Below are 27,120 nucleotides of genomic sequence, written 5' to 3'. Positions count from 1 at the left end.
GTGTTCCCCCACCTCCTCCATTCACATATGTATACACACAGCCTCCGTGGTTTCCTCTGTCACTTTTAATTAAGACAAAAGTGAGTAAGCAGCCTCCATAGGCTGTATTCCCAGGCCCCCGCCCACCCTGACCTTTGGCCCAGAAGCTACTGCTTCAGTGTGGGGTGGAGGAGTGAGACTGGGTCCATAGTGACATTATTGCTGACCTCTTGTGTGTGAGGAAAAAGGCCACGAGACCCTGGTGGGGCCAGCCCTGAGTGCTCCTCTCCCAAGTTTAAGGCAGGGAGGGGGAAATAACTGTACAGCCCTTTTAGCCCCCAGCTCTGGAGTGGCAGACAGCAATGAGGCCACATCCCTGGAGCTGCCCAGGGGAAGTGGGTGAGGAACCAAAGCCGTGGTCCCTGTAGAGCAGCTGTGGGGAGGGGAGGGCCAGTCCCCTGCTCAGTCCTGACCACATAAGCCTTGGTCACAGGTGTAGGTGGAGAGGGCACTGACGGACGCTGCCCAAGGTGCAGTCCTGAGGCACTTAGGTGGGCGCCTATCTGGGCCATGCTTCTCAGTTGGCCTTGACCTTGGCAATACCTGGAGCTCCATTTTGCTGAAGTGCACGGGGCAGCCGCTTGCCCTTGGTATAAGAGTGATACCAGAAGTTGGAGAACAGCACGAAGAAGATGGTGCCATACATCCAGATGAGGTGAATAATGACTGGGTACTGGTAGTTACAGGTGGACATAAAGTAGTACTGGGAGATGTGCAGTGAGACCAGGACAAACTGGATCTAGGATAGAGAAAGACCAGGGTCAGAGGGAATAGTGAGAGGACTAGAGGGGAAGAGGGGGTAGAGAAAGAGACAAACGTTCAGTAGGGAGAGATGGGGTCAAAGGTGAGACAGACTGGATAAAGGCAGGATCCAGGCTAGGAATGTGGGGGGATGGTTATAGGTAAGTCAGGCCAAGCCCCTCACCAGCTGAATGGCTGTCATGTGCTTTTTCCACCAAAGGTAGGGTTGTGCCACAGGGCCAAAGGCAGACAATCCGTAGTACAGGTACATTATGACATGCACAGAAGAGTTTATCATGGCATGGAAAGAGCCCATTCCTCCTGTGAGTGGACAATAAGACAGGGTCAGCAGAGTCCAGCCTCTGCTGCCCACCCTTTCCCATAGTGGCCTTCACCACTCACCCGGGGCAATCTTTACCCCCCACCACCAGCTCCAGGGAAGCACAGAGTGATGGAAGACATGTAGGAAGGTCACCTGCCCATCTTTCTTTCGGAGAATAAAGATCACCTGAGAGAAGAGTGAGGGAAGGGGATTCAGAACCTGGGCTTCTCCACCTCATTCTCCCCCCAAGTTCTCACATCTCATATAACTACTCACTGTGTCCATCAGCTCAATGAACTTGGAGAAGAGGAAGAGCCAGGCCACCCGAACCATCTGCAAGAAGTTGAGATAGCCTTAGGACCTCATACACTATTCTAAGAGCCTCCCTAAACTGGGCCTTGAGCACAGGCCCCAAACTGGTCATATCTACCAGGTTGCTTATGACGTAGCCCCAGCCCCTACTTACCCTAAGTGCCTCAGGGCTGTTGGAATAGTCCACAGGGTCACAGCGCCAGGTATAGGTGCTCAGCCAGCCCGACATCAGGAACTAGGAAGGGATGTGGATTAGACCACCAGAGTTCTCCCTTCCCAGCCATCCCTCCCCTTCGCTAGCTGAGGACATGGATCTGAACCTCTCTGGAAAGGAGAAATGCCATGCTCTGGCTCTATGGCCTGCTCCTTATCCTGCTGACAGAAATTAAAGCCTGGCATCCCAGGGGCCCACCTCATAGACAATGTAGAGGGAGAGTGCCACCAGTGAGAAGTTGTAGACAATCATGAAGCCACGGAGCTGGAAGGGCTTCCGATTAGCCATGATGCGAGGCCCAAGTGAGAGAACGAAGTACACGTAGGTCAGGAGGATGGAGGTCATTAGCAAAGGGGACCCCATCAGAGGGTAGCCCTGGATCCGGGGATCTATGAATAAGGGTCAAAGGAATCAGGAAGAGTCACAGGGTTCGAAGGGTCTTCATTCGAAGGGTCTACAGACATGAGGTCTGGTCACAGGGTCAAGGGGTTCATAGGAACTCTCCATTAGAAGACAGCCCTAGATCCAGGGATCCCGGGAAAGAAGGGAGGAAAGGGCTGGTGGATAGTGTCTTACCTGCGTGCTTCATCATCTCTTGGTACAAGTTCACAACAGCCTCCATCCTGGCTAAGGACTCTGGGGAGGTACAGAGGGCGGATGTCAGACAGAGCCCACTGCACACCCCCATCCCACAGAGATAAGACACAGAACCAGACAAGACAACTCCCAATGCCTCATTGCAGAAAGGACAGAACAGTGAAAGGAAGGAATCACCGGGAACTAGGGGGAGGAGGCAGTTTGGTTGAGGCATCTGCTCGCCACACATCCTGCCTGCCTGGGAAGAGCTGTTCCACCCTTCCTCTCCACACCTTACTCTCCTCTCCTCTCCACAGTTTTACTTCCTGGCCTCCCTTCCCCTCTTCCTCCACAAGATAACTCTCAATTCCAGGTCTCTTACTGGAGAGTCTTACCTTCTCACCAACAGGGAGCTCTTGAACTCCATCTCCCTTCCTCACCCGAGTCCCTCACCTCCCCAGCAATGGGTCTTTCTTCTCTCCAGGGATTCTCCCCTTCAATCTCTCCTCTCCTGCCCTCTCCTCTTCCCATCCCTCTGGACCCTTCCTGGAACTCTCTTCTCCCCAGGGTCCCTCCTGTCCCTGCCAGGACTCTCACCTCCCTGGGCCCTTCTGTCCCAGAACCTTATCCTGGGATTCCTCCTTGCCTGTGCTGGGACACTTATCTCCCTACGTTTCTCTGCCTTCCCCGGGGCTCTCACCTCCAGCCTCTCCTCTCCAGCGCTCTCCTCTCTCCTCTGGCAGAGCCCTTCCTCTCCTGGAGCCTGGCTCTTTGAGACTCCTGCCCCGGCAGCTCCACCTGTCTGACTAGATCTGGCAGCAGCCCCGCCCTCTGCCCGCCCCCGCTGTACTGTGCAGGGGGTGGAGGGTGGGTCCCGGCCACAGGTCAGTGCCTGGGGGAGCAGGACCCACCAGGATTGGGAAAGCCAAGTAAAGCCCAGACTCGCCACCCACCCACCCACGTGGGACCAGCCTGATGAGCTAAGGTCCTAGATTCTGAGCCAGAAACCTCCTCCGACCCCAGCCCCAGCCCCAGCCCCAGCCCCAGCCCCAGCCCCAGCCCCAGCCCGGGCCCAAAGCAATGCTGAAAATCCACACCCAGCATCCTCTCCTAAGCCGGCCATAACTGCTCAGTTTGTCCTACTTCAGAATGGGTACAATCACTCTTCCCTTCCTGGGAAGGGCAGGGAAGCCAGAGGCATGTGAAGGGGTTGGAGAATGGGGGAGGTCGCAGGAATCTTCCCCTCCCTCAGGGAGGGGCCCCGTTGGGATAGGCCCCCTCCCCCTCAGGGCCTGAAGGAATGTCGGGGGAAGGCTCCCAGGGACACAAAAGCCTCTGGCCAGACCCAGGAGAGCATGGTACTGTACTGACAGTTCCTGAGGGACAAGGCATTCTTGGAACAGAGCAGGGCCCAGGGCAGCAGGTGCCCCAGACTCCCTGCTTCCAGAGAAGCACCTGTGCAGGTGCCAAGTGAAGAGGAGCACCTCTGACACCTCTCCGCCCCACACAGCCCTCACCTCCAGGAGGCCCGGCTTCTTTAAACCCACCGTGGTCAGGCCCCAAGCCTGCGGTCCACACCCACCTCTCACCCAGCTCTCCACCCCCAAAGGCGAAGGCGCCACACCGAGGGCTGGCACACGTCTCCTGCCTGACACACCACGCAACACCTCCGTGGGCTGACACGCATGGCTCCCAGCCCTCACGCAGCTCGGCCACCGCCCAGGCACACGCATGGGCTCACCTGCGGGGCCACTCACACACGTGTGCGCGCTGCCTGGCCACGCTCGGATCCCCTCCTTACTTGCTCCCCCACCATCGGGCTTGCTGGCCGCCCATCGCCGGCAGGGCCCAGGCCAGGGCGAGGGCGCCAACACAGGTTCCTCCCTGACACATGTGAGCCAGCCAGCCTGTTATCTCTCAACCACCAGCCCCCAAGATCAACCCACACACCCGTTAGGCCAGGAGGGACCAAGGGTCCTGGGAGGACCTCTCCCCAAGCTGCAGGAAAATCTGGGTGTGTCCTTCGTCGGGGAACTCAGCCCGTCCCTTCCTTCCTTTAAGATGGATGGAAGGGAAAAGCAGCCTGGCAAAGTTAGGGTAGCGGGGGGAGGGAGGGGAGAGGAGGAGGAAGAGGGGTAAATGCAGGGGTGGTGGAGGAAGGCCCGGGTGTAGGCAAATGGGGGCCAGAGACGGGGGTGTGGGGGAGGGAGGGTGCTGGCGAGGCCCGGCCCCAGGGAGCTGGGACCTCCCACCCACTGGCCCTGGGAACAGCCTCGCCCACAGCCTGGGCAGGGCAGGGCAGGGCTGGGCCGGGCTGGGCCGGGCTGGCCAGGCAGGGGGCGCCGGCACGTGGAGAGCCCGTGGAAGGTCCAGACTCACCCGTAGGGGCCAGGCGGGCAACGGCGGAGCGCTCGGAGGGAGCAGGGCCAGAGAGAAGTCCCCGGGGCCAGCCTGCCTGCCTGCCACTTCCTCATCTGCTGGGCCGACTTTCTGTCACCAGAGGGGGAGGGGCGGGCCGCGCGGGGGGCGCCCGCTGATTGGGCGGCCAGCGGGGCCGGAGGCCGGCAGCGCAGGCTCGACCGGGGCGGGGGCAGGGGCGGGCCGCCGGGTCCCAGCAGGAAGCGCCGCGGCCTGGGCTCTCCACCCCTTCCCTCGCCGCCCGGGCCCGCCCTGGGCAGTTGCAGAGGCCTGGCCACCTCGGGAGTACGCCGTCTCTTCCCGACGTGCAGCCCAGGGCCCGGCCCTGTCCCCGGGTGACTGCTCCCCGGCAGGACTGCACATCTGTGGCAGCAGGCCCAGCTCAGGGCTCGGGGGAGGGTTCGGCCTTGCCCTCAAAGAGCTCCCTCTCCTGCATGGTGAGCGCAGAGCGGCGGGCGAGACCACACTGCGTGTGCTGAGGGCGCACTGGTCTTAGCGGGAGGGAAGCCTCACGAGCCTGTACACTTGGAGGAGCCCTAAGCGTTAGGATCTGCTGCGAGGGCTGCCTGGAATGGAGGTGGGAGGATACACTATGCTTGCCCGGGGCAAGCATAGTGAATCACTGGCTAAACTGGCCTTCGAGGTAGTGAAAGGAAAAATGGGAAATGAAGCTGACTGTGGCTGAATGTAGTAGGTCTTGAAGGCCAAATGGGGCGATCTGATTTTTATTCTAGAAGCAGAGGAGAAAGAGTAAAGATTTTTTAGGAGACTATAATCAGGCTTGTATCATTAGTTCATCAGACGTTTATGGACCACCCACCGTCCCTGCACTCACGGGGCTTGCAGTCTATCTGGCTGAATCACTTTGGCAGCCAGTGTGAGGAGAGCACAGAAAGGAGACCAGGTGAGAAAGCCAGCCTGACCAAAGAAGATGTGGCAACTGATGGGATTGGAGGAGGCGGACAATGTCGAGCTTTCCTCCAGACAGCTGGACTGGCTCTCTATATATTTATTTATCTATTCTACACCCCCAGCCCCCCCCTCCACACTCACTAACTGGACTCAACTAGCGGGGGCAAAGGACGGACTAGATTTTAGTGAAATGGAATTTCTACCTCCAGTGGCCCCTGGAACAGGAGCACACAACCGATCTAATAACTGCTTGTAGGATTGGATGGTGTAAGTGCGGACAGAATTAGGGAATTTGGGCTACTCTGGGCACACTGCTTATGGGGCAGCCCTGCTCCGCAAGGAAAATAAACACATTTTTTTAAAAAAAGGCCGGGCGCGGTGGCTCACGCCTGTAATCCCAGCACTTTGGGAGGTCGAGGCGGGCGGATCACGAGGTCAGGAGCTCGAGACCATCCTGGCTAACACGGTGAAACCCCGTCTGTACCAAAAATACAAAAAATTAGCCGGGCGTGGTGGCGGGCATCTGTAGTCCCAGCTACTCGGGAGGCTGAGGCAGAATGGCATCAACCTGGGAGGCAGAGCTTGCAGTGAGCCGAGATCGCACCACTGCACTCCAGCCTGGGCAACAGAGCGAGACTCTGTCTCAAAAAAAAAAAAAAAAAAAGGCCGGGCGCGGTGGCTCACGCCTGTAATCCCAGCACTTTGGGAGGCTGAGGCGGGCAGGTCATCTGAGGTCAGGAGTTTGAGACCAGCCTGGCCAACATGGCGAAACCCCGTCTCTACTGAAAATACAAAAATTAGCCAGGCATGGTGATGCATGCCTGTAATCCCAGCTACTCGGGAGGCTGAGGCAGAAGAATTGCTTGAACCTGGGAGGCGGAGGTTGCAGTGAGCCGAGATCAAGCCACTGCACTCCAGCCTGGCAACAGGGCAAGACTCCATCTGAAAAAAAAAAAAAGAAAAAGAAAAAAAGAGGGAATTCGGAGACCAGCCTGGGCAACACGGTGAAAACCCATCTCTACTAAAATACAAAAAAAAAAAAAAAAAAAAAAAAAAAATTAGCCGGGCATGGCGGCGTGTGCCTGTTGTCCCAGCTACTCGGGAGGCTGAGGCAGGAGAATTGCTTGAACCTGGGAGGCAAAGGGTGCAGTAAGCCGAGATTGTGCCACTGCACTCCAGCCTGGGCAACAGAGCGAGACTCATCTCCAGAAAAAAAAAAAAAAAAGATGTTCATAAATGGTAGGACAGGCTGGGGATGGTGGCTCACACCTGTAATCCCAGCACTTTGTAAGGCCGAGGCAGGCAGATCACTTGAGCTCACAAGTTGCTCACACAAGGCAACATTGTGAGACCCTGGCTCTACAAAAAATACAAAAAATTAGCCGGGCATGGTGATGCATGCCTGTAGTCCCAGCTACTCTGGAGGCTGAGGTGGGAGGATGACTTGAGCCCAGGAAGTGGAGGTTGCAGTAAGCCAAGATCGTGCCACTGCACTCCAGTCTGAATGATAGAAACCTTGTCTCTAAATAAATAAATAAATAAATAACTCCACAAATGGTGGGATATAGCTATGTGAAAGTTTAGTCCTAGAGTTTAGGTAAGAGGTCTGAGCCAAAGTACAGATATGACCCAGCCTACTAGTATCCATCCTTGAAAGGAAATGGCAGAAGAATTCACTATTTAAAAGGCTCCAACACTAAGGTCCTAACTGATCTGGTCCCTGCCTTGTCCTCTCATTCTACCTGTGACACTCTCCTGGGCCCCACCCGGTGCTTTAAGCATTCCCTGAGGATGTCAGCATCTTTCATACCCCCCTCAACCCTCAAACCTTGCTCCCTGGCTCAGCACAAGGAACAGTCAGGTCTCCTAAGCAGTAAATCACTCCCTCTTCTTGCTCCCACAATTGTAATTATCTGCTTATCTGCATCGTGAAACTATAAGCTTCTCTCAGCATGGGCCATGTTTTGTCATCTCTGTATCTCCAGCATCTGGCCCGTTATCTGGTACTCAGTTGGCCCTCTACCTTTGTTGAATGAATGTTAGTGTGAATGGGATGACGTGGGAAAGGAAGAGAGGCCAAGGGAACCAGAGTCAAGTGGAGAGGACAATAAGAATTAGAAAGCCTTTCCATTTCCCTTGGGAACAGTATCACTGAGTCCATAAATATTTATTGAAAGCCTGTGTTCCAGGTATACTCTAATGACTTCGGGTTCACACCTGACTCCAAAGCCATGAGTTTAAATGTTCCAATTAGTACCTGTGTGACCTTATGTAAGTTGCTGAACCTCTATAAAATTGGAGCAATAAGAATACCTATCTCATAGGATTGCTGTAAAGACTGAAGGAGACAACACATGTAAAGTGCTTAGCACTGTTTCTGTCTCAACATGTAATGGACAAGGTGGGAAAGTGCCCAAAATATCAGGAAGGTACATACTTATATGTAGATTCATGAGCATTCTTTTAATAATATTTCCTAAACAGTTACTGTGTGCAAACCACTGTTGTGAGAGCACTATTGAGAGATTTTGGATTAAATGTCCATCATAAGAGTGCACTAGAGACAAAGCAGACTATTATAGATGATGAAACTGTCCCAGAGGCCAAACACAGTAGTAATAGGAAACTTCAACTGTGTTTTTATTTACCTGGACCACATTGGTAAATGACCATGGCAGGCCCTCAATAAATGCTGACTGACTACATGAATGAACATGCTCAAAGACAGTTGTTCAGCTCTTGTCCCAGGTTCTATCATACCCCTCTCCCCCTTCCTCAGTTTCTTTTGTTCAGTTTGGCAAACAGTGAATGGATGTTTGCCAAATACTTGAGGATGCTCAAATATCTGATATAGACCACTTAGCCCCAAATCCTACCAAATGGCATCTTCATGGCCCTGGGGTTCCTGCAAAACACTCAGTCTGATGGAAAAGACAGACATATAGATGAGCAATTATATATGTGGTGAGTGTTCCCATAGAGACAAACCTAGAGGGTTATGAAAGCACTGGGGTACAGGGGCACCTTAACTCAGTGTGGAAGCTAATTCTTAAAGGTGACGCAAAAATGACACTTAATTGAGCATTAAAGGTCACTTTCTAGGCCGCGTGAGGTGGCTCACGCCTGTAATCCCAGCCCTTTAGGAGGCCGAGGTGGGTAGATCACCTGAGGTGAGGAGTTCGAGACCAGACTAGCCAACATGGTGAAACCCTGTCTCTACTAAAAAATACACAAAAATTAGCCAGGCCTGGTGGCAGGCACCTGAAATTCCAGCTACTCAGGAGGCTGAGGCAGGAGAACCACTTGAAGGCAGGAGGCAGAGGTTGCAGTGAGCTGAGGTTGTGCCACTGCACTCCAGCCTGGGTGACAAGAGCCAGACTCCCTCTCAAAAAAAAAAAAAAAAAAAGAAAAAGAAAAAAAAAGGACACTTTCTAGAAAGCAGGGAAAGGCATTCTAAGCGGAGCGAAGCATGTATGTGACGGCATAGAAGCAAGAGATGTGGCGGGTTTGGGAACGCTAAGTAGTTTGGTATGACTCCAGTTCAGAGGGCATATGGGAGGGCAAGAAAGGTAGGCATGAGTCAGTTTATGAAGAGCCTTGTATGCCACAGTAAGAAGACTGGATTTTATTCTGTTTATGTTTTTCAGCCCTGGCTGCAACTAGAATCAACTGGGGAGCTTTTAAAATATCAGTGCCTGGCTCTCACTTCCAGATTGATGCTAGATGGTTGTTCTTAATGGGAAGTGGCTGAAGCACGTTTACATGCTGTGTGAAGAGAGACAATGGGATCCAGCATACACATGAAGAGAGTAGCCTCTGGCTAAGGAGAACAGAAACAGAGTAAGTTCGTCAGTGGAATGGGAGGAAATTGAGGGAGTTTTGTCTAAAGGAGTCTATTTTTTCCTTCAGTCAGATGTTAGGTATTTGCTGAACATGGGGGATGGGTAGGTGATAGGATAACGAATTGTAGGGAAGTGGTACAGTCTGGAGTAACTGATGATGGAATGCTGGGAAAGCTTGGTGAAGAGAGTGGAAGGCCCCACTGGGTGGGAGACCAGAAGGAGTGCACCAGTTTAGAAGGCTGTGATGTTTTCCAGCAGAGCTAAGTGAGTGGGAGTCAGGACAGCAGAAACAGGACCATTTGGGATCTGCAGGGAAGCGAGATGGAAAGCCTTGCTTGGGAGAGGGTTCAGTGAAGGCTGAGTAGATGAAACTAAACCAAGGGTACACTGATAAACTGGATAAACTGCAGAGGTCAAGGAACTCATAGGTTTGATAAGGATGAAGGCCAAGTGTAGTGGGGAAAGAAAACCCAGTCCAACAACTAAAATTCCATCCCTTTCATGAAGGCTTCCTGACTAATGGGAAATGAGGTGGCGACTTCCCCCAGGTCCCACCCTGTCTGACTCACTCCTCACTCACTGCTCTTCAAAGGGCCCGTCTCCATCCTCTTTCTCAAGAAGATAAACCATGGATGTTGTTTCTCCAAAAGTTCAGCCTGAAAACCACTATCTGTATGAACTTGATTCCCATGACTTTTTGAGGCTTTATATGTTTCAGCACAAATAATAAATGGAGGTAGGACAGAGAAGCAAAAATGGCAATGAGGAAAAAAATGGAAAAAGGTATGCCTGCATGTTCATGAGTGAGTAAGTGGAAGAGTGGAGGGAAAAGACAATAAGAGACGGGGTATCAGCTATGAATAGGAAGTGAAGGTCCAGATTGAGGGGCAACAGAACTGGCAGGTGGAGATGGAAGCAGCCTCCTGGGGGCTGTGTCAAGTTTCTCCATTCTCCATCCTGTAAAGGACAAAGGACACTTCCTACACAGTACTCACATAGAAGAGCTGGGAGGGTTAGCCTGTGAGGACGAGAGAGTGAAGATGAGGGCAAAGGGTTTGCCAGTTAATAATTCTGCATGTCCCTGGGCCCCAGCCAGCTAGCTGGTATCCTCTTCCAAAGCAGGCTGGGAACTTGGCTGAAGGAACCAGGGCTGGAAAGACATCGGGCTGGCAGAGGGGAGAGACTGCATGCAAACATTCTTTGTATCTTCTGGAATTTGAGAGTTGGCCTGAAAGGTCATGGCCAACATCTGATCCATCAGTGGGTAACCAGTGCTTACATACTATGGGTATCATTCACTGTTCATTGAACTAAACAGAAACTTAGGAAGGGGGAAAGGGATGTGATAGAGCCTGCAGGAAAAGCTCTGGAGAGAAAAAAGGAGAGGCTTTTTGTTAGGGGGCAAAGCAGGGGATGCTATCAAGATGGAGGAAAGGGAGTTAGCAAGATCCAGAAGACACGTGAGAAGGACCAAGAGGGGAATGAGAAGCTTATTATTCTATTAGTATTTTTTCTGGCAAGGATGAAGCCAGCTGCATTCCCTATGTTCAAATGTTTCCATCCTGTAAGGTAAGTTCTATGATCATCTCTTAACAGATTAAAAAAAAAACTGAAATCAGAGGTTGAAGGCTTTGCTCAAGGTCGCAGACTGGGTAAGGTGAAAGCAACACAGGTGTTTCAGGCTGAGGAAAAAGCACAGACAAAGGAATGGATATAGGAAAACACAGGACAGGTAGAGAATTGCAAGGGATTCCGTTTGGCTAAAGCAACAGGCCCCAAACTTTTTGGCACCAGGGACCAGTTTCGTTTTGTGGAAGACAATTTTTCCAAGGATGGGGGCTTGTGGTGATGTGGGGGGCAAGGGGCAGGGGGACGGTTTCAGGAGGAAACTGTTCCACCTCAGATCATCAGGCATTCGTCAGATTCTCATAAGGAGTGCACAACCTAGATCCCTTGCATGCACAGTTCACGATAGGGTTCTCGCTCCTATGAGAATCTAATGCTGCTGCTGACCTGTCAGGAGGCGGAGCTCAGGCATTAATGCTTGCTCACTTACCCACCACTCACCTTCTGCTGTGCGGCCTGGTTCCTAACAGGTCACAGACCAGTACTGGTCCATGGCCCAGGGGTTGGGGACCCTTGGGCTAAAGGATATGGCTAATGAAAGGCCTTCATACGATAGAAGGTTAATGAGTGACCTCAGATCATGAAATGTTTTGAATTTTAAAAAACGAGGAGTTTACTTTATATTGGGGTGTCTCTGAAGATTTTTTTTTTTTTTTTTTTGAGACAGAGTCTCGCTCTGTCGCCCAGGCTGGAGTGCAGTGGTGCAATCTCGGCTCACTGCAAGCTCCACCTCCTGGGTTCACACCATTCTCCTGCCTCAGCCTCCCCAGTAGCTGGGACTACAGGCACTCGCCACCACGCCCAGTTAATTTTTTGTATTTTCAGTAGAGACGGGGTTTCATTGTGTTAGCCAGGATGGTCTCGATCTCCTGACATCGTGATCCGCCCGCCTCAACCTCCCAAAGTGTTGGGATTACAGGCGTGAGCCACCACGCCCGGCCCGTCTCTGAAGATTTTAATGGCAGGCTGATATGATCCCTACTATACTTTAAAAAGACAAACTTAGGCTCTCTCGGCCTTAGCGCCATTTTCTTGGAAACCTCTGCGCCATGACAGCCAAGTGGAGGAAGAAGCGAATGTGCAGGCTGAAGCGCAAAAGAAGAAAGATGAGGCAGAGGTCCAAATAAACCGCTAGCTTGTTGCACCGTGGAGGCCACAGGAGCAGAAACATAGAATGCCAGACGCTGGGGATGCTGGTACAAGTTGTGGGACTGCATGCTACTGTCTAGAGCTTGTCTCAATGGATCTAGAACTTCATCGCCCTCTGATCGCCGATCACCTCTGAGACCCACCTTGCTCATAAACAAAATGCCCATGTTGGTCCTCTGCCCTGGACCTGTGACATTCTGGACTATTTCTGTGTTTATTTGTGGCCGAGTGTAACAACCATATAATAAATCACCTCTTCCGCTGTTTTAGCTGAAGAATTAAAATAAATAAATAAATAAATAAGTAAATAAATAAATAAAAAATAAATAAAAAAGACAAACTTGGGAACGGGCATAGTGGTTCACACCTGTAATCCCAACAATTTGGGAGGCCAAGGTGGGTGGATCACTTGAGGTCAGGAGTTGGAGACCAGCCTGGACCAACATGGTGAAACCCAATCTCTACTAAAAATACAAAATTAGGTGGGTGTGGTGGCGTGTGCCTGTAGTCCCAGCTACTTGGAAAGCTTAGGCAGGAGAATCGCTTGAACCTGGGAGGTGGAGGTTGCAGTGAACCAAGATCATACCACTGCACTCCAGCCTGGGCCACAGAGCAAGACTGTCTCAGAAGAAAGAAAGAAAAAAAGACAAACTTGGCAACAGTAAGGTATAGTATCAAGAGGAAAGCAGAAGAAGGCAGGGATACCAGCTGGGAGCCAGCTCAGAGGTCTGGGTGTGACATAACAAAGGCCTGACCTAGAAGAATGGCAGTGAGAAGGAAGAAAAGGGGATACAGCATAAAGAGGACCCAGAACTGACAGCAGATGGCCAGATGGATAACTCAGGTGGGGCAGGATGAAGAAAATGAATGCAGTTTGGGACATCCTGAGTTTGAGGTGAGATGGCCCATTCAACAAGCAATCCAAAACACAATACTGTGCATTCAGGAGAAAGGATGGAGCTTGAGAAAAAAATCTGAGGATTCTCTATATAGAGGTGAAACCACACAAAGTGGACTGGAGTGTGGTAGCTCTAGTTTTGGCTGTATTCAGAAACTTTCCCATCCCCTGCTTTCATTTCCTTTGAGAAATTCCCTACCCCATTGGCTCATTAATGCTGGTATTCTCCCCTACTTCCTCCCAGTCCAAGCTCCTAATGGCACATAATCCAAGTAAAACCAGAGCTCTCCCATGAGATGAGTTCTAATAATGTAGAGTGGAGAAATGCAGAGACAGAGAGTCCAGACAACATTTGAGCCTCTGAGCCCACCTAGAGGCATCCACATAACCCAAATACAGTTGGTTCTCCTTTTTTTTTTTTTGATTAAGCCAGTTTAATTGTATTTTTGATTAGGCTAGTTTAATTGTAATGTCTTGCAATCAAAACAGTCTACTAGACCATCACATAAAAATGAGACTGCTCAGGAGAAAGTAAAAGAGACTAACAGTTACCACTTGAGTGTTGACTATTTGCCTGAAGGGCCTTTTTAAGAAGCTTGGACTTTATCTGGTAGAAAATTAAGAGCTACTTAAAGATTTAAATTTAACTTTAAATATGTTTTGTTGAAGGTGCTCTTTGAAGTTGGTACTATAATCCCATTCTATAGAGCTGGAAACTGAGGTTCTTGGAAGTGAAGTAACTTTCTAAGGCCACACAATGGATAAGTGTCCAAACCAGGATATGAACTTGAAAATAAATAAACTGCACTAGAACTATGGGTGCTAGAATGGAAGTGTGTACAGGGCACAGGAGAGGTACAGTTTAAGAATGGTCAAGTGTACAGGGGAGGAAGTAGTAAAGACTTTACAGGAGTAGGTGACATGTGAACTGGAAGGATGAATTGTTTATCAGGTGAATAAGGGGATTGGAGCAGGAAAGAGAGAGGGTATTCTGCGTAGGGCAGAGCATGTGTAAGCCATGGAGGTATGAGGCAACACCTGACTCCCAGCTATTTCCTTATGGCTACAGCTGAGAGCACTTATGGCAAAGTGGCAAGAGTCGTGGAGTATGCCATGACAAAACAAAGTCTGAAGGACTGGTGGTCAATGTGGCGGGAAGAGAGGCAAGTATGGCACCAAAGAGCTCCGGTTTTGATCTCTAGTGAATTATACACAGCCACCCACGAAGAACTGAGCCCGACCTAGCAAGCACAGACAAGCGAGGCAAGAATTCATCACAACTGCACAGAGAAAGCTATGAGTGGTGAAGGGCCTCCTTTAGGGACAGACTGTAGAAAAACTATGGAACTGAGTGGTTAACTAGTTTAGACAGGGAAGAGATACAGTTCAGAAGGCATGAAAAAGAACATTTCAGGTGAGAGGTCTTATCATTTGGCCTCAAGTCAAAAGGACACAATTTCTTAATGAAAGAATGTAGGCAACAACTAGGTGGGAGAAATACAATTCACAAAATTAGATCTGAAATTGACTTATCATGTCAGGTAATCCAATGTAAAAATGCTCTAGTACCTACTCTGCACATTACTAGGGAGATACCATGGGGGATGAAATATATACAAAAAGCGTCTCCTGAGGCTAAGCTCCTGAGACATGAGCACAGGGGAGCTGCAGAGGAAGGAGAGGTTATGACCTCTTAGAGGAATTGGTCAATCATTTATTCAAGCAACAATCACTGAGAGCAGAGATTTCCAGATGTTACCCTATGGATAGATAATATGTATTGTGCTTCTACTGTTGTCAGCATTATCCTAAGCACTTTATATGTATTAACCCATTTAAACCTCACAGCAACCCTATGGAATAGCCATTATTATCGACCCCAGGAATAACGAGGCAAAGGCATAGAGAAGTAAACTAACTTGCCCAAGGCCACACAACTGGTAAGTAGCACAGCTAGGATTTGAACTGGGGCAGTCTGGCACGAAAACCTGCTTTTTAAATCAAAATGTTATTTTATACTACTTCTCCAAAGACAAAGAAATCATAATAGTAATAATAATAGTAGCACTACCATTTATAGTGTTTATGATGGGCTAGATGCTATAGTATGCCAGGCACAGACATTATCTTGCCTAAGATCACTCAGCTGTCAGGTGGAAGAGCTGGATTCAAAGTTCAGTATGTTTGAACCTGGGAGACAATAAAGTGCACCAGGAGCTAGAATAAGTTTGTACAAGGTACAAATGTGGAGCATAAAAGAGGAGGTAATTAATCTTACCTGGTGGGAGTGGTATTGAGTTGTGGGTTACTGGAAAACTTCACAACTTCACACAGGGGTGACTTTTTTTTTTCTTGAGACAAGGTCTGGCTCTGTTGCCCAGGCTGGAGTGCAGCGGCACAATCACAGCTCACTGCAGCCTTGACCTCCCAGGCCCAAGCGATCCTCTCACCTCAGCCTCCCAAATGGCTGGGACCACAGGTGTGTGCCACCACACCTGGCTAATTTTTTAGTAGAGACAGGGTCTTCCTGTGCTGTCCAGGCTGGTCTCGAACTCCTGGGCTCACGCAGTCCTCACGCCTCAGCCTCCCAAAGTACTGGGATGACAGGCGTGAGCCACTGCACCGGCGAGAGTGGGGTGACTTGTGAGCTGATTTTTGAAAGATGATTGGGTATTCATCAGACAGAATGATAGGGCAAAGTGTTCCATGCAGAGGGAACAGTGGGAATAAAGGAATGGAGGTTTGAAAGAGCTGTCACATTCAGGAAACTGCAAGCAATGTGGATGGCTTGGGAATTGAGTGGGTGGCATGACAATAAGAAGGAGGAGGCAGGGGGCTGCATCACACAGAATCTTACTTGCCTTTCCAGAAAATCTGAGCTATTTTTTAAGCTTTTCCAATGAAGTAAATGTAATGGCCAAAAAGAGTAAATAAATATCCCTAGGGAATCTGGTGGCTTAGTCTGAAGCTGTTCAGACTAGTAGGAATTCTTTGAAGACTATTTTCTCTTAATAATGCATGCATGCTGGCTGGGTGTGGTGGCTCATGCCTACTATAATCCCAGCACTTTGGGAGGCTGAGGCAGGAGGATCACTTGAGCTCAGGAGTTTGAGACCAGCTTGGGCAATGTGGCGAAACCAATCTCTACCAAAAATTAAAAAATTAGCGTGGTATGGTGGCGCATGCCTGTAGTCACAGCTACTTGGGGGCTGAAGTGGGAGGATCACTTGAGCCGGGAGATGGAGGTTGCAGTGAGCCAAGGTCGCACCACTGCACTCTAACCTGTATGACACAGTGAGACCGTGTTTCAAAATAAAATAATAATGCATGCTAAATGTTCTCTGTTTTAAATTACTCTTAAGTAAAATGAACATTCCAGGATGATTTTACCTTGTAATTTTCAGTATGCCTGGCACACCCACCCCTACCAACCCGCCCACCAGGTATGTTGTCCATATACCCCCATCTCTACCAAAAATACAAAAATTAGCCAGGTATGGTGGCGCGTGTCTCTAGTCCCAGCTACTTGGGAGACTGAAGTGGGAGGATCGCTTGAGCCTGAGAGGTGGAGGTTGCAGTGAGCCAAGATCGCGTCACTGCACTCTAGCCTGGGTGACAGTGAGACAGACCGTGTCTCAAAATAATAAAATAATAATACATGTTAAATGTGTATTCTGTTTTAAATTACCCTTAAAATGAACATTCCAGGAAGATTTTATCTTGTGATTTTCAGTATGTCTGGCACACCCACCCTACATGGGGAGTAAACTATCAAAAGGCTTTTAATCAAAGGAATAATGTGATCAGATCTGCAGTTCAGAAAGACCTATCTGGCAGCCTTTTGGAAGACAAGTTAAAGTGGGCAGGACTGGAGATAAAGGATTTTAATCAGGGGAGTAATGTGATCAGATCTGCAGTTTAGAAAGACCTATCTATGGCCTTTTGGAAGACGAGTTAGAGTGGGCACGGCTAGAGATATGGAGTCTGAACAATACTTTTAGTAAGAGAGGCCCAGAGCCTAAACTGTAGGACAGGGTGGCTGGACGCTGAGGAGACAGAATTGGTAGGATTTAGTATCTGATTAGGTATGAGGGGGTTGGAGATCCAGAGGGAGAATAGTTTAGAATGGTTTCCATATTCCTGGCTTAGAAGAGAAACAGGTGTGTAGGCTAGAATAACTGGATTTAGACATTCAACCAGCTGTGGATCATATAGGTAGAGCTATCCACCAGGAATCTGCAGCTCAGCAAAGAGGTCTGAGCTGAAAATAAAACTCGCTTAAATTATGCACATAAAAGTGGTGTTCACAGAAAGCAGGTAGAACAAGAAGAAAAGCGGGTTAAGAGAATAACATTTAAGAAGCAGGCAGAAGTATAAAAGTCCAAAAGCTGCAGAGAAGGAACGGCCAGAGAGGGGGATGAACAAGGAGAGCATGTGCCATAGAAGCCATGGGGGAGAAAAAGACTAAAGGAAATGGTCAGCATTAAATGCTGCAGATACATTACTATGAGGACTGAAAAAACTCTGGATTTAGCCATTAGGTCAACAGTGATCTCTGAGTTTCAGAGGAATGGTAGAAGTAGAAGCCCAAACACAGGGGTTGAAAAGTGAATGGGAGGTAAAAGAAACAGTGATTCTAAGCACTTTGTTTCAAGAGCATGGCTGCAAGTGAGTCAGTGAGAGGTGATGTAGGGTCAAGAAGGATCTTTTAACATGGAAGAGACACTAAAATGCCACTATCTAAGGCCATGAAATGTAGCCCAGAGAAATTGGCAAAAAAAATGAAGGATAGACTGGGTGTGGTGGCTCACACCTGTAATCCCAGCACTTTGGGAGGCTGAGGTCGGAGGATCACTTGAGCTCAGGAATTTGAGACCAGCCAGGGCAACATAGAGACCCTGTCTCCATTAAAAATAATAATAATTTAAAAATTAGCTGGGCATGGTGGCACATGCCTGTGGTCCCAGCTACTTGGGAGGCTGAGAGGTGGGAGGATCACCTGAGCCTAGAGGATCACTTGAGTTGCAGGATCACAGTGAGAGGTGATTGTGCCACTGCACTCAAGCCTGGATGACAGAGTGAGACGCTGTCTCAAAAAAAAAATGAACAAAGGATATCTACATGGGGAATGTGGGCAAGAAAAGATGAAGAATCAAAATGACCACAAACTAGGGAAATTAGGGTGAGAATTAGGGAAAGCAGTGGAATGGCAGAGAAAACACAGGAAGACGAGCATCCCAAGGCACTTTATATTTCAGTAGGAAAGGTTATCTTCATGTGGAAAAAGTATAATTTATTGCCTATAGGGAGGAGTCTCTTTGGTACATGTTATCTTGCCCAAGGAGAGAGAGATGTCTGAGAGGGGGAGGGTGACTTCTAACACACAAGGTATGTCAGAACTTGTAACTTGTGATAACTTTGTGGTAACTTACCATCTCTTTGATGAATCTTCACTTAGAGAAAGATGTTTTAGAAAACAGTTTCAAGGTTGTGGTCTAGAAGGATGTTGGTATGTTAAGGTGTAGGTGACAGCGAGGGAACTTCAGGAACAGTTTATAAGAGTTTGAGGGACTTGGGGGCTGATCTAGGAAAATTTTGGCCTATTTATGTAACAGTCATGCACCAAGGAAAACAAAACAAAACAAAATGCCTGGGGATAAATGGGTTTGAAAATCATTGCCACAGACTTTAGACCTAAAAAGGATCACTGGGATCACCAAGTGAGAAAACTGAGGCTTAGGGAAGTGAGGTGCCTTGTCCACGATGTACTTAGGGAAGCTGCCACGTCCAAATGGCATGTGACTCATTGAGAGACCACAACAGGAACCCAAGAGCTGCCTCAGTGACACATGGAGCTCAAAAAAAAGAGATAGAAGTTAAAGGGAAGAAGAAAGGAACTTTGTCTTGTGGGACAAAACACATGCTGAAGTGATGGGGCACCATGGTCCCGTCAGATGGGTTGGAGTTTGCCTTCTGTTCCAATCATAAAGCCCCATCTGCACAGTGGCAAGCCCTTTCCAAGGGTTAGTCCTCATGTATTTGAGGTTTCCAGGCAAGAGCCACATCGAGCCTCCATCAGCAGGCACTGTGAACCCTCAAGACTGAACAGAAAAGGACCACAGCCCCTGTTCCTACTCCTGGCCCAATGCTAAACTTCAGTAGGCTATTCCCCTAATTCTGGAGCAGATAGGAAAGGCAGATGGAAGAGAATGTACACTCCTTCGTAGTTCATCTGGACAGTAATCAGGAGCTGACCCAGGGTGGGCGTTTGGAAGGACTCAGCCTCCGTCCTGCCTGGTGCTGGGATCAGCTTACACAGCTCCTGTGTCCACAGGGCACAGAGAATACATTGTCCATAAGGAGGATTATTCTGTACAAGCAGCTCAGACAAAGGGAGAGGTTGTTTCCAGCTGCCTGGGGGAGGTGAGAGGGGGGTGGGAAAAGGGACCAGCCTTGCACTGGGGCATTCCTGCAGAGTTCAGCTTCTTCTCTGTGGCAGCACAACAGGAGGTGGGCAATTACACATCCTCCAGCTCAATCCTAATGCTGGGACCTATTATGGAGTTGTAAGGAGCACTTGGCTACAACCTATGTATCTTGGCTGTTTCCCAAAAAACGACAGGGTTGAATGAGGTACACCAGCTAAGTAGGGCAGCAATAAACACCAGAAGGGGAACAGAATGGGGTGACTGGCACAATGAGCGAAAGAGAGGTTCAGCAATGACTGAATCCCAGGCTCAGGGCAGAGCTGGAGAGGGAGAGATCCTAGGCAATGGGCCTTATGCTGACATTGATTGGATAAGCTTCCGCCTTCAGCAGGATGAACTCTGTCCTGTAGTAAGCTCTCGACGTTTCACAGCTGCTGCTTCTTTCTCCATCCTAGACACAAACCTAGGAGACAATGGCCTAATCTCTTTCTCCAGGGTACCTAAGAATAGGAGAAAGCACGATCTCCAAGCAAAACAGGGCAGTCAAAAACAGAGGAATGTTACCAGAGTAGGCCAATAGTCAACTTTTGCAAATCCTAAATCTGAGCCAGTAAATAGGTCATGTCCCCTTCTTCAAAGGAAAACTGTATATGTATTCCCTCCTGAGGGAATACATGTTAGGGGTGGGAGATACATACTCTCTATTGAGGCATTTACTAGGCTGTATGGACCCCAAAGTGGGAGACACTACTGAGATTTGTGTACTCCAGAGGATTTGAGGATGGGGGATAAAAATGACAACATGTGCTCCTACAGTGATGAATGTAGAGGAGTCCCTCTAGAGGAAGGAGTGTTTGCTTAGGGGAACAAGAGGTAGGTGACATCCTGCATATGTTCCTGTTGGGGCAAGAGGATATTTCCATTCTTGGATGACAAGGAATCCATTTTAATAGTATGGTGGGGATGAAGTCAGTATTTGCCTGGGACACAAAAAAACTTGGGGTTGGTGCCATTCAATAGGAGGGAATCTTTTGGTGGAGTAAAGGACAATAGTCACCGAAAGATGCTCCAGGAATTTCAGAGAAGCACAGCTCAAACTCTACCCAATATGCCAGTTAACTCTGACATTTCCAGTGGGAAGGGAAGAGGTGAGAAGATAAAGAACACCTGAGTGGGCGGATGAGCCGGAACAGTTTAAGTGGGGGAAAGGTCTGGCATTGCCTTAGAGCTGGTGACCAGACTCCCCTACTGCTATGTATTATGGTCAGTGAGCTTTGTGGATACCATTCCTCATCTTGATGGAATGGTAACAGATGTGACATCTGGGACCACTTTTCCAGTCCTTTGCTGCCACAGCCTGGCAGAACTTTGTTTGGCACTGAACAAATGCCACAGTACCAGTGTGTGACAGAAGAGAACAGAAAAAAAGCAGCTGGAAGGTATGAGCAGGAGGGAAGTTGCAGGATTTTTAGATCAAAGCTAATTAAAGATAACAGAAACTTTTTTATGGAGAACAAATTAGAACTGCCTTGCAGCACTCTTGAAACTGCCCCTCTGATCCCTATGCAGTGCTCTCATAAATTACTGTCAGACAACCCTGAGCCAGTGAACATCAATTTAAATAACTTTATTCAGAGGAATCCTTTGGTCCACTTCTGCTGACTCAACCCCTGCCCATGCCAACAAAGGAGTACTAAGAAAGGCAGGTTAGCCTGAATGTCTAAATTCACTCTGTTCAACTTTATAAAAGCAGGCAAAGCTACTGGGGGTTGCCCCCTCCCACCATCAATCTGGTCCACCATTTGGGCCACAGGCTTAGGGAAATGAAGGAAAGCCATCCTGGCCAAAGTCGAGAAACTGGGCACCATTATGAGGTCAACTAAACCCTGATGGCAGTGTGAAGTGCAATTCCCTTCTCCCTCCAAAATAAGAAACATGAGTCCAGGGGAAGGGGCTTTTTCATGTGCTAAGGAAAAACTCTTTCCCACATAGTCCTGCCTGGCAGAGCCACTTCCTGAGAAAGCCTCGTGTGTATAGGGTGGGGTAAAGGATAGGGGACTTTATGACTATTTGCCAGGTAAAAGCCAAGTTGGCTCCTTAGAGGATAGAAAGAAGAGCAGGCCCAAGCTTCACCAGAGCTGTAGGTGGACATTTTTTTTTTCTTTCTGGCCCAGAAGCTTCTTCACCTTGCACCTTAAGAGGGATAGCCAGAATGAAACCCAGGCAGGAGGGCCTGCAAAGACAGTGTGCCTCTAAGAACACAAGAGGTTGCTACAGTTTCTGGCAGCACAAAATAAGCATAGCCTTATTTGATCTTGTGTCCATCAGCTCACCATTGATGTGAGGCAGTATCAGATCAGGGTAAGTTCTGGATCAAGGACTGTGGAGGGTGGTGGGGAGAAGGATCTGTAGAAACTATCATTTATTGAATACCCATTATTTCATATACTGTACTAAGTGCTTTACATTCATTTCCTCATTTTAATCCTCACAACAACCCTATGAGGTAGGTATTATCACCATTTACAAATGAGAAACAGGCTCAGAAAAATTAGGTCACTTGTCCAAGGTCACACAGCTAGTCAGTGGTGGAAGTGGGATTTGTCTGCTGCTGAAAGCCCATGTTCTTTTCATTGTACCCATCTAGGTGAGCCTTGAGCAAAAGGTAATTTCACTGCCCAACTCTGCAAAGAGCACCAGGGAGTCGAGGTTGCCAGCCACACTCACCGCTGGTAGGGATGCATGGAAGCCGACTTGATGTTGGTTTTTATTCCACTTGGCATTTTCCCTGAAAGGAACATTAAAAAGTCATCTTAAGCAAGGTAAGACTTTCATGACAAATCAAAAATGTGGTATCTCAGGTTCCCTCTGTCACTTCCTTTATCATCTCAGAACCTCTGTGGCATCTGACCCTGTTTGACAGAGGTCAGAAGTATGATTCTTCACCCAGCTGTCTCCCTGAAGGTGTCCAGGAGGAAAGAAGTGACATGGGAGAATAGTCTGTTCATCCATTCCTAGAACAGATAGCTAAACCTGTGTGACTCCCATTTAACGTCACAGGTAAAAGAGTACTATGTTCTCTCATTGTTTTTCTTCTTTTTTTATATCATAATAAGTGCAGAATCTCTCTTTAATTGTCCCTTTTCCTAGACAGCTTGGAGGAAATAACTCTTCTAGCTGCCCGCATCTAGACTGTTCTAAAAATGAGTAGGAGAGAAGGCAGGAAGCCAAGAGCAAGAGAGGCAGGATACAGAGAAAAGAATACATGTAGAAGTGGAAAACTGGCCTGCGTGTCAATTCCTGATGCACCTACCAAATGGTCTTAAGATCTGACTGCTGATTTCTCTACCTAACAAGAGACACTGACAACATATCTAATACCAGAATAAATGGGATAGAAGGATAGTTGACAGAGATGTGAGATGCGGAAGAGAAATTAGAGCAGTTTCTGTTACTCAAAGTTCTTCCTCACTCACTGGGGCCTGTTGCAGAGTCTCAGATGAGATTTTCTTGCTTCTGAAAATTATTTCCTGGGTCACAGTGCAAAGGAGAAATAGAGAAAACCTCTAGGTCTAGAGATGCTGGAGGCCCAGATAATCTAGCTTATTCCCTCCCACTCCCCTGCTCAAAGTCAGCTTCATTTCAACCCCTGCCACCTTACCTGGTTGACCTGCCTGAGCCATTTGTACCCCACTGAGCATTGGCTGCTGCTGGCTTGGAGCTCCTGCCATCTGCACCTGCTGTAATCCTGAGGTTCCTGCAAGGATCGTCCCAGCTCCTGGCTGGCCTGCCTGGCCAGGACCACTGCTGCCTGAAGGTCTCCAATTAGATAGTCCTTTCCCGAAGGCAACAGCTGCCACCAAGGCATTAGTGTCTGTAGGGTTAAAGGTCTGCTTGTTCGGCCGGAGACCTGAAGAAAAAGTAAGTGGGGATCCTGAAGTATGCTTCTGATGCAGGACTGAACGTGGCAGCTGGAAGACCAGTATGAGTGCCAGGGTTTGGAGTTCTGAATTCAGCAACATCTAGACTCCCTCACAGCCCAGAAAAAGAGCCAGAGGACCCCCAAGCCTATCTCAGAATTCTCTCTTCTTACTTTGCCCATTTCCTCCACCTGCTTCAGTGCTGGCCTTAAATACAAAAGGCTAACAGAATGGATACAAACCCTAAAGCAGTTCACCCTTGTGTCCTAACTTCACTACTTCCAAAACAACCGTTCCCATTCCAGTGATCTTATACACCTTTCCTTCTCTGTTTAGCCACCAGTTCCATCATACCTCCACTCTCTGATTCTCGCTCCTCTTTGCTGATTTTCTCCAGAAGGTTTGAACACATTTTATTCAAGCTCTGGATCTGCTTCTGTAACACACAAATTTGTGCAGAGATTAGGGTAACTAGGAAATGATATGGAGAAATTTATTCCTTGGGTTCTGCCAGAAGCAACTTAGGTGCAACCAACTATGCATCCCTACTAGACAGGAATGGTAATGCCTAGCTTCTCATGATGGGATGGGGATGGGGCAGTGACTCAGTCCAACCTGGGCTGCATCTGCACCAATGCGGGCAGCATCTGTCGTCAGTTGCTTCTCCTGTTCTTCCACTTCAGGGTCAGGCTTGGTTCTCAGATGGTCAGGGACTACCTCATGGCTGAAAACAGGAACCCGTCCTTCAGTCTGTCGCTGTAACACACAGATTTTATTGATCCTACTATGTACTCCAAGAAGATTCTATCTGGCCTGACATACAGTCCCATCCACAGGCAAACAGTGCATTTTCAAGGAAAATACAACCTGAGACATAATATCTAGTTTGCTAGGACACACTCTCCTTTACTCCATCCTTCATTTTTTGTGTCTTCTCACATCCCTATCTCTACCAGACCTAGGGGCAAATTAAACTATCACTGTCTGCCACGCTTCAAAGACTGGAATAGACAAAGTCACAAAAGGACAAACTTTGTGGCTTGAGACAGATGTTGGAGAAGAAAGGTATCAGACATACCCCTCAGGTTATTACAGCACTATTTGGGAGTGGCTCTCCCGCCTTCAGAAGAACAAAAAGCAAGGCCTCCAAAATTATTTCTAGGCTCTCAGCTAATAACTTAATTTCCCTAAATACTAAAGAAGCCTAAAAAACCCCTTAATTTCCCAAGTTGTATTCTTTTTCTCCTCTTACCATGAGATCTTCATCTCGGTCTGGAGACAACACCAGAGGAATGATGACCTGGTTACGGAACAGCGGTGTTTTTTCATGCTTCAAGACCTTGTTCAGAGTGTTCAACTGTCCAGAAAGCAAGGCAAAGCTGTCCAGGACAGATGGCCTGGTGGCGGTAAGAAGGTGTCAGAATGTTGTACCCCTTCCCTGGGTGGTTCTTAGTAAAATAGTCCTAGTTCCTTCAGGCTAGGAACACTCGGATTCACCTCCAAAAGTCTCATAGCCCTATGACTAGCCTAAGTGGGAACAGACTAACAGGGATGACAGGGCTATGAAAGAGGGACATAGTTTCAGTTTATGAAACAGATGTAGAAAAAAACCCAGTTCATTGTTTGAATGGGGTGAGGAACAGTGGCAAAACAGGAACCAGGGCTACACTGTTATAACTAAAACTTCAGAAACCGGGTAAAAGCCTCCTTTCCAGCCTGGAAATAGGATCCACACTTCAGAGTAGGTTGGCTCTAAAAGACTCAGCCACATCTGTGGCAAGAGATCCAGCACGAATAGAGCTGTAGTGGGAGGACCTCCTCACCAGAGAAGTCAAAGGGTAAGAATTGAAAGCTAGAAAGAACTTGGGTTAGGAAACAGCATTTTTCTACTTCCTTGCCATGGAATCCACTTGCTAAATGTTAGGAAACCCAGCTCTTTCCAAATCAAAAGATGTTTGCAAACTGATAAATGGTTACATCATTAGAAATGTCCTATTCATCAGGAGGCTAGGCCCCCCCCCCACCCACAAGCCCTTCCTAGCTTGCCCTGGCAACTCTTACCAGGTCAGCCGGCCATACTCGTTCTCCAACTTGCAAATGAAACTCCCCAGTGAGTTCTTCAGATCAGCCACTTGACTCAGCAGTGCATCTAATGATGCCTCAAGCTGCTTCTCCTCTCTCTGCACCAATAGGAACAGGTTGGTTACCCAGATAAACGAGTATGACACATAGAAAGGAGAGCTGAAAAGCCAAGGAGATGGTGTACAACACCAGTCAGGTAACACAGGATCTCATTGGCATAGGATAGCCAGGTTGTTTTCTATCTTTGGTATTTGGGTTATAGATAGCATCAACCCTGAGACCTTCCAACCTGTTTGCCTGACCCCAAGTCCTTCCACCAACTGATTCCTTTTCTCCATCACCTCCTAATCTATGCCTGGTTTTTTTTCTGTGTTAGGTACACCCTACACTCCCTCACTGAGACATTTTCGACAGACCTAATGCCAGGAGCTCATTCTCTCATGTGTACCTCTGTAGCACATGCACTCCAGCTTCCTCCATCCTAGCATCTGTGAGCCTGGCTGTCTTGTCAGTCTCTGGGAAATCTGCCTACTCATGAAGACTTCTCTGAATACCAGTCCTGCTCTCCCTTTTCCCTCCCCCCACCAACGACTCCAGCTTTCCATCTGGTCTCATCATTTTGTTTCAACCTTCTCCTTGCTGAATTAATATGCACTCATCTATCTCTGTGTCAATATTCCCGTGCCTCTTTCACAAGCTCGGTCAACCCATTAACATTTATTGAGACTACCAGCTGCAAGAAACTAAGTGACAAATGAAAAACAAAAGCCACACATGCTTCTAAGCACTGGACAAACAAATTAAAATGCTGGGGGTCTGCAAAGCATTTCCTTCCCATCGGTGGTCTCCTGTTTTACTCCATTTCTTCACCCTTAACAACTATAGGGCACAGGCTGGGAAGAGTGATGCAAAACTGTCTTGCAAATCTGCCTGACAGGAACTTGATCCTGGGTTCCACCATGGCCTCTGATTATAAGCTGCTTAGCTTTCGGCCACCGAGGCCCACAATTCCCTCACTGCTTGGGCTTCTTTCCAATTAGATCCCCTGCTATATCGGCATCCAACAGCCTCCATCCAGCAGCTTAGGACAGGGCCTGAGCCAACCCACCACCTTCTTGAGCCGTCTTCCTTGGGCTGCATCTCAGCCTCCCCGTATTACAACCTAATCCTTTCCCACACCAAGCAAATAGGTGCTGCCTCCTCCCTCCGGATTCAGCCCGACTGCCTCCTGTCAGGCAAGCTCCACCCCCACCTCTCATCTCCGCCGCTCCCTCTCCAATTAGCCTCGCCCCCCAACCCACGTTCCCTTATCAGTCCCAACTCTTCATTCTCCTTAGCCAGCCCACTCTCGGTCCCTGTACCCGAAGCTTGCCAGCCGCTACTACGCCCAACGCAACTCTCACCTGCATTGCGGCGGCCGGGGCGGCTGCAACGATTTCCACTTCCGGTTTTCCAGTCAGCAAACGCCTACGAGAAGGCTTCATCCACCAATCAGAAAACTGGAACTCGGCCCTCCCACCGACTTCCGGTTCCTGCTGGATGCATAGGTAGCCAGGTCAGGGGTCAAGAGCGGAACACCCTCACTGGCCCGGGCCGGCGCGGGAGGGCTGTGTGATGGCCTCGGAGCGCCCCGAGCCGGAG

The 27,120-nt window shown here is 48.8% G+C and overlaps 3 protein-coding genes across 13 annotated transcripts in view; 1 reads left to right on the top strand and 2 right to left on the bottom strand.

Moving 5' to 3' along the window:
• Positions 1-47: 47 nt before the first annotated feature.
• On the bottom strand, positions 48-22,225 carry ELOVL1 (ELOVL fatty acid elongase 1). Of its 6 annotated transcripts, none has more exons than XM_054538720.1 (8): positions 22,205-22,225; positions 2,205-2,264; positions 1,827-2,017; positions 1,569-1,649; positions 1,379-1,435; positions 1,183-1,288; positions 965-1,101; positions 48-778 (listed from the first exon to the last, which is right to left on the bottom strand). In XM_054538720.1, exons 2-8 carry the CDS (start codon positions 2,248-2,250, stop codon positions 557-559), a joined length of 840 nt encoding a protein of 279 aa, XP_054394695.1. In that variant the 5' UTR covers positions 2,251-2,264; positions 22,205-22,225; the 3' UTR covers positions 48-556.
• MED8 (mediator complex subunit 8) lies at positions 21,090-27,112 on the bottom strand. 3 transcript variants are annotated; one of them, XM_054536632.2, is made up of 7 exons: positions 26,883-27,112; positions 25,459-25,577; positions 24,650-24,794; positions 24,013-24,153; positions 23,752-23,833; positions 23,139-23,387; positions 21,090-22,265 (listed from the first exon to the last, which is right to left on the bottom strand). In XM_054536632.2, exons 1-7 carry the CDS (start codon positions 26,961-26,963, stop codon positions 22,201-22,203), a joined length of 882 nt encoding a protein of 293 aa, XP_054392607.1. In that variant the 5' UTR covers positions 26,964-27,112; the 3' UTR covers positions 21,090-22,200. The 3 variants fall into 3 exon arrangements, with proteins under 3 accessions (XP_054392607.1, XP_024103542.2, XP_063568933.1); XM_024247774.3 differs by having other exon boundaries at positions 25,459-25,638; positions 26,883-26,920; XM_063712863.1 differs by having other exon boundaries at positions 26,841-26,903.
• SZT2 (SZT2 subunit of KICSTOR complex) overlaps positions 27,040-27,120 on the top strand; it is a 64,079-nt gene continuing 63,998 nt past the window's right edge. For all 4 annotated transcript variants that reach the window (XM_002810935.6, XM_024251778.3, XM_063712855.1 and 1 more), the window contains exon 1: positions 27,040-27,120. In XM_002810935.6, the coding sequence (XP_002810981.4) occupies positions 27,094-27,120 (27 nt within the window). In that variant the 5' untranslated portion in view covers positions 27,040-27,093.

Source organism: Pongo abelii, chromosome 1 (genome assembly GCF_028885655.2).
Source record: "Pongo abelii isolate AG06213 chromosome 1, NHGRI_mPonAbe1-v2.0_pri, whole genome shotgun sequence".
Taxonomy (NCBI): Eukaryota; Metazoa; Chordata; class Mammalia; order Primates; family Hominidae; genus Pongo; species Pongo abelii.
The sequence above is the reverse complement of the archived record's forward strand: the minus strand, read 5'-3'. Positions and strand labels throughout refer to the sequence as shown.

What these genes read in the sequence shown, in the direction of transcription:
- ELOVL1 (XM_054538720.1), bottom strand. Translation starts at nt 2,250, where the DNA reads ATGGAGGCTGTTGTGAACTTGTACCAAGAGATGATGAAGCACGCAG. An exon ending in AGAGATGATGAAGCACGCAG is followed by an intron (nt 2,018 to 2,204) that starts GTAAGACACTAT and finishes CCTTATTCATAG; the next exon opens with ATCCCCGGATCCAGGGCTAC. An exon ending in CCCTCTACATTGTCTATGAG is followed by an intron (nt 1,650 to 1,826) that starts GTGGGCCCCTGG and finishes ATCCCTTCCTAG; the next exon opens with TTCCTGATGTCGGGCTGGCT.
- MED8 (XM_054536632.2), bottom strand. Translation starts at nt 26,963, where the DNA reads ATGAAGCCTTCTCGTAGGCGTTTGCTGACTGGAAAACCGGAAGTGGAA. An exon ending in ACCGAGATGAAGATCTCATG is followed by an intron (nt 24,154 to 24,649) that starts GTAAGAGGAGAA and finishes TGTGTGTTACAG; the next exon opens with CGACAGACTGAAGGACGGGT. An exon ending in TTGGTGCAGATGCAGCCCAG is followed by an intron (nt 23,834 to 24,012) that starts GTTGGACTGAGT and finishes TGTGTGTTACAG; the next exon opens with AAGCAGATCCAGAGCTTGAA.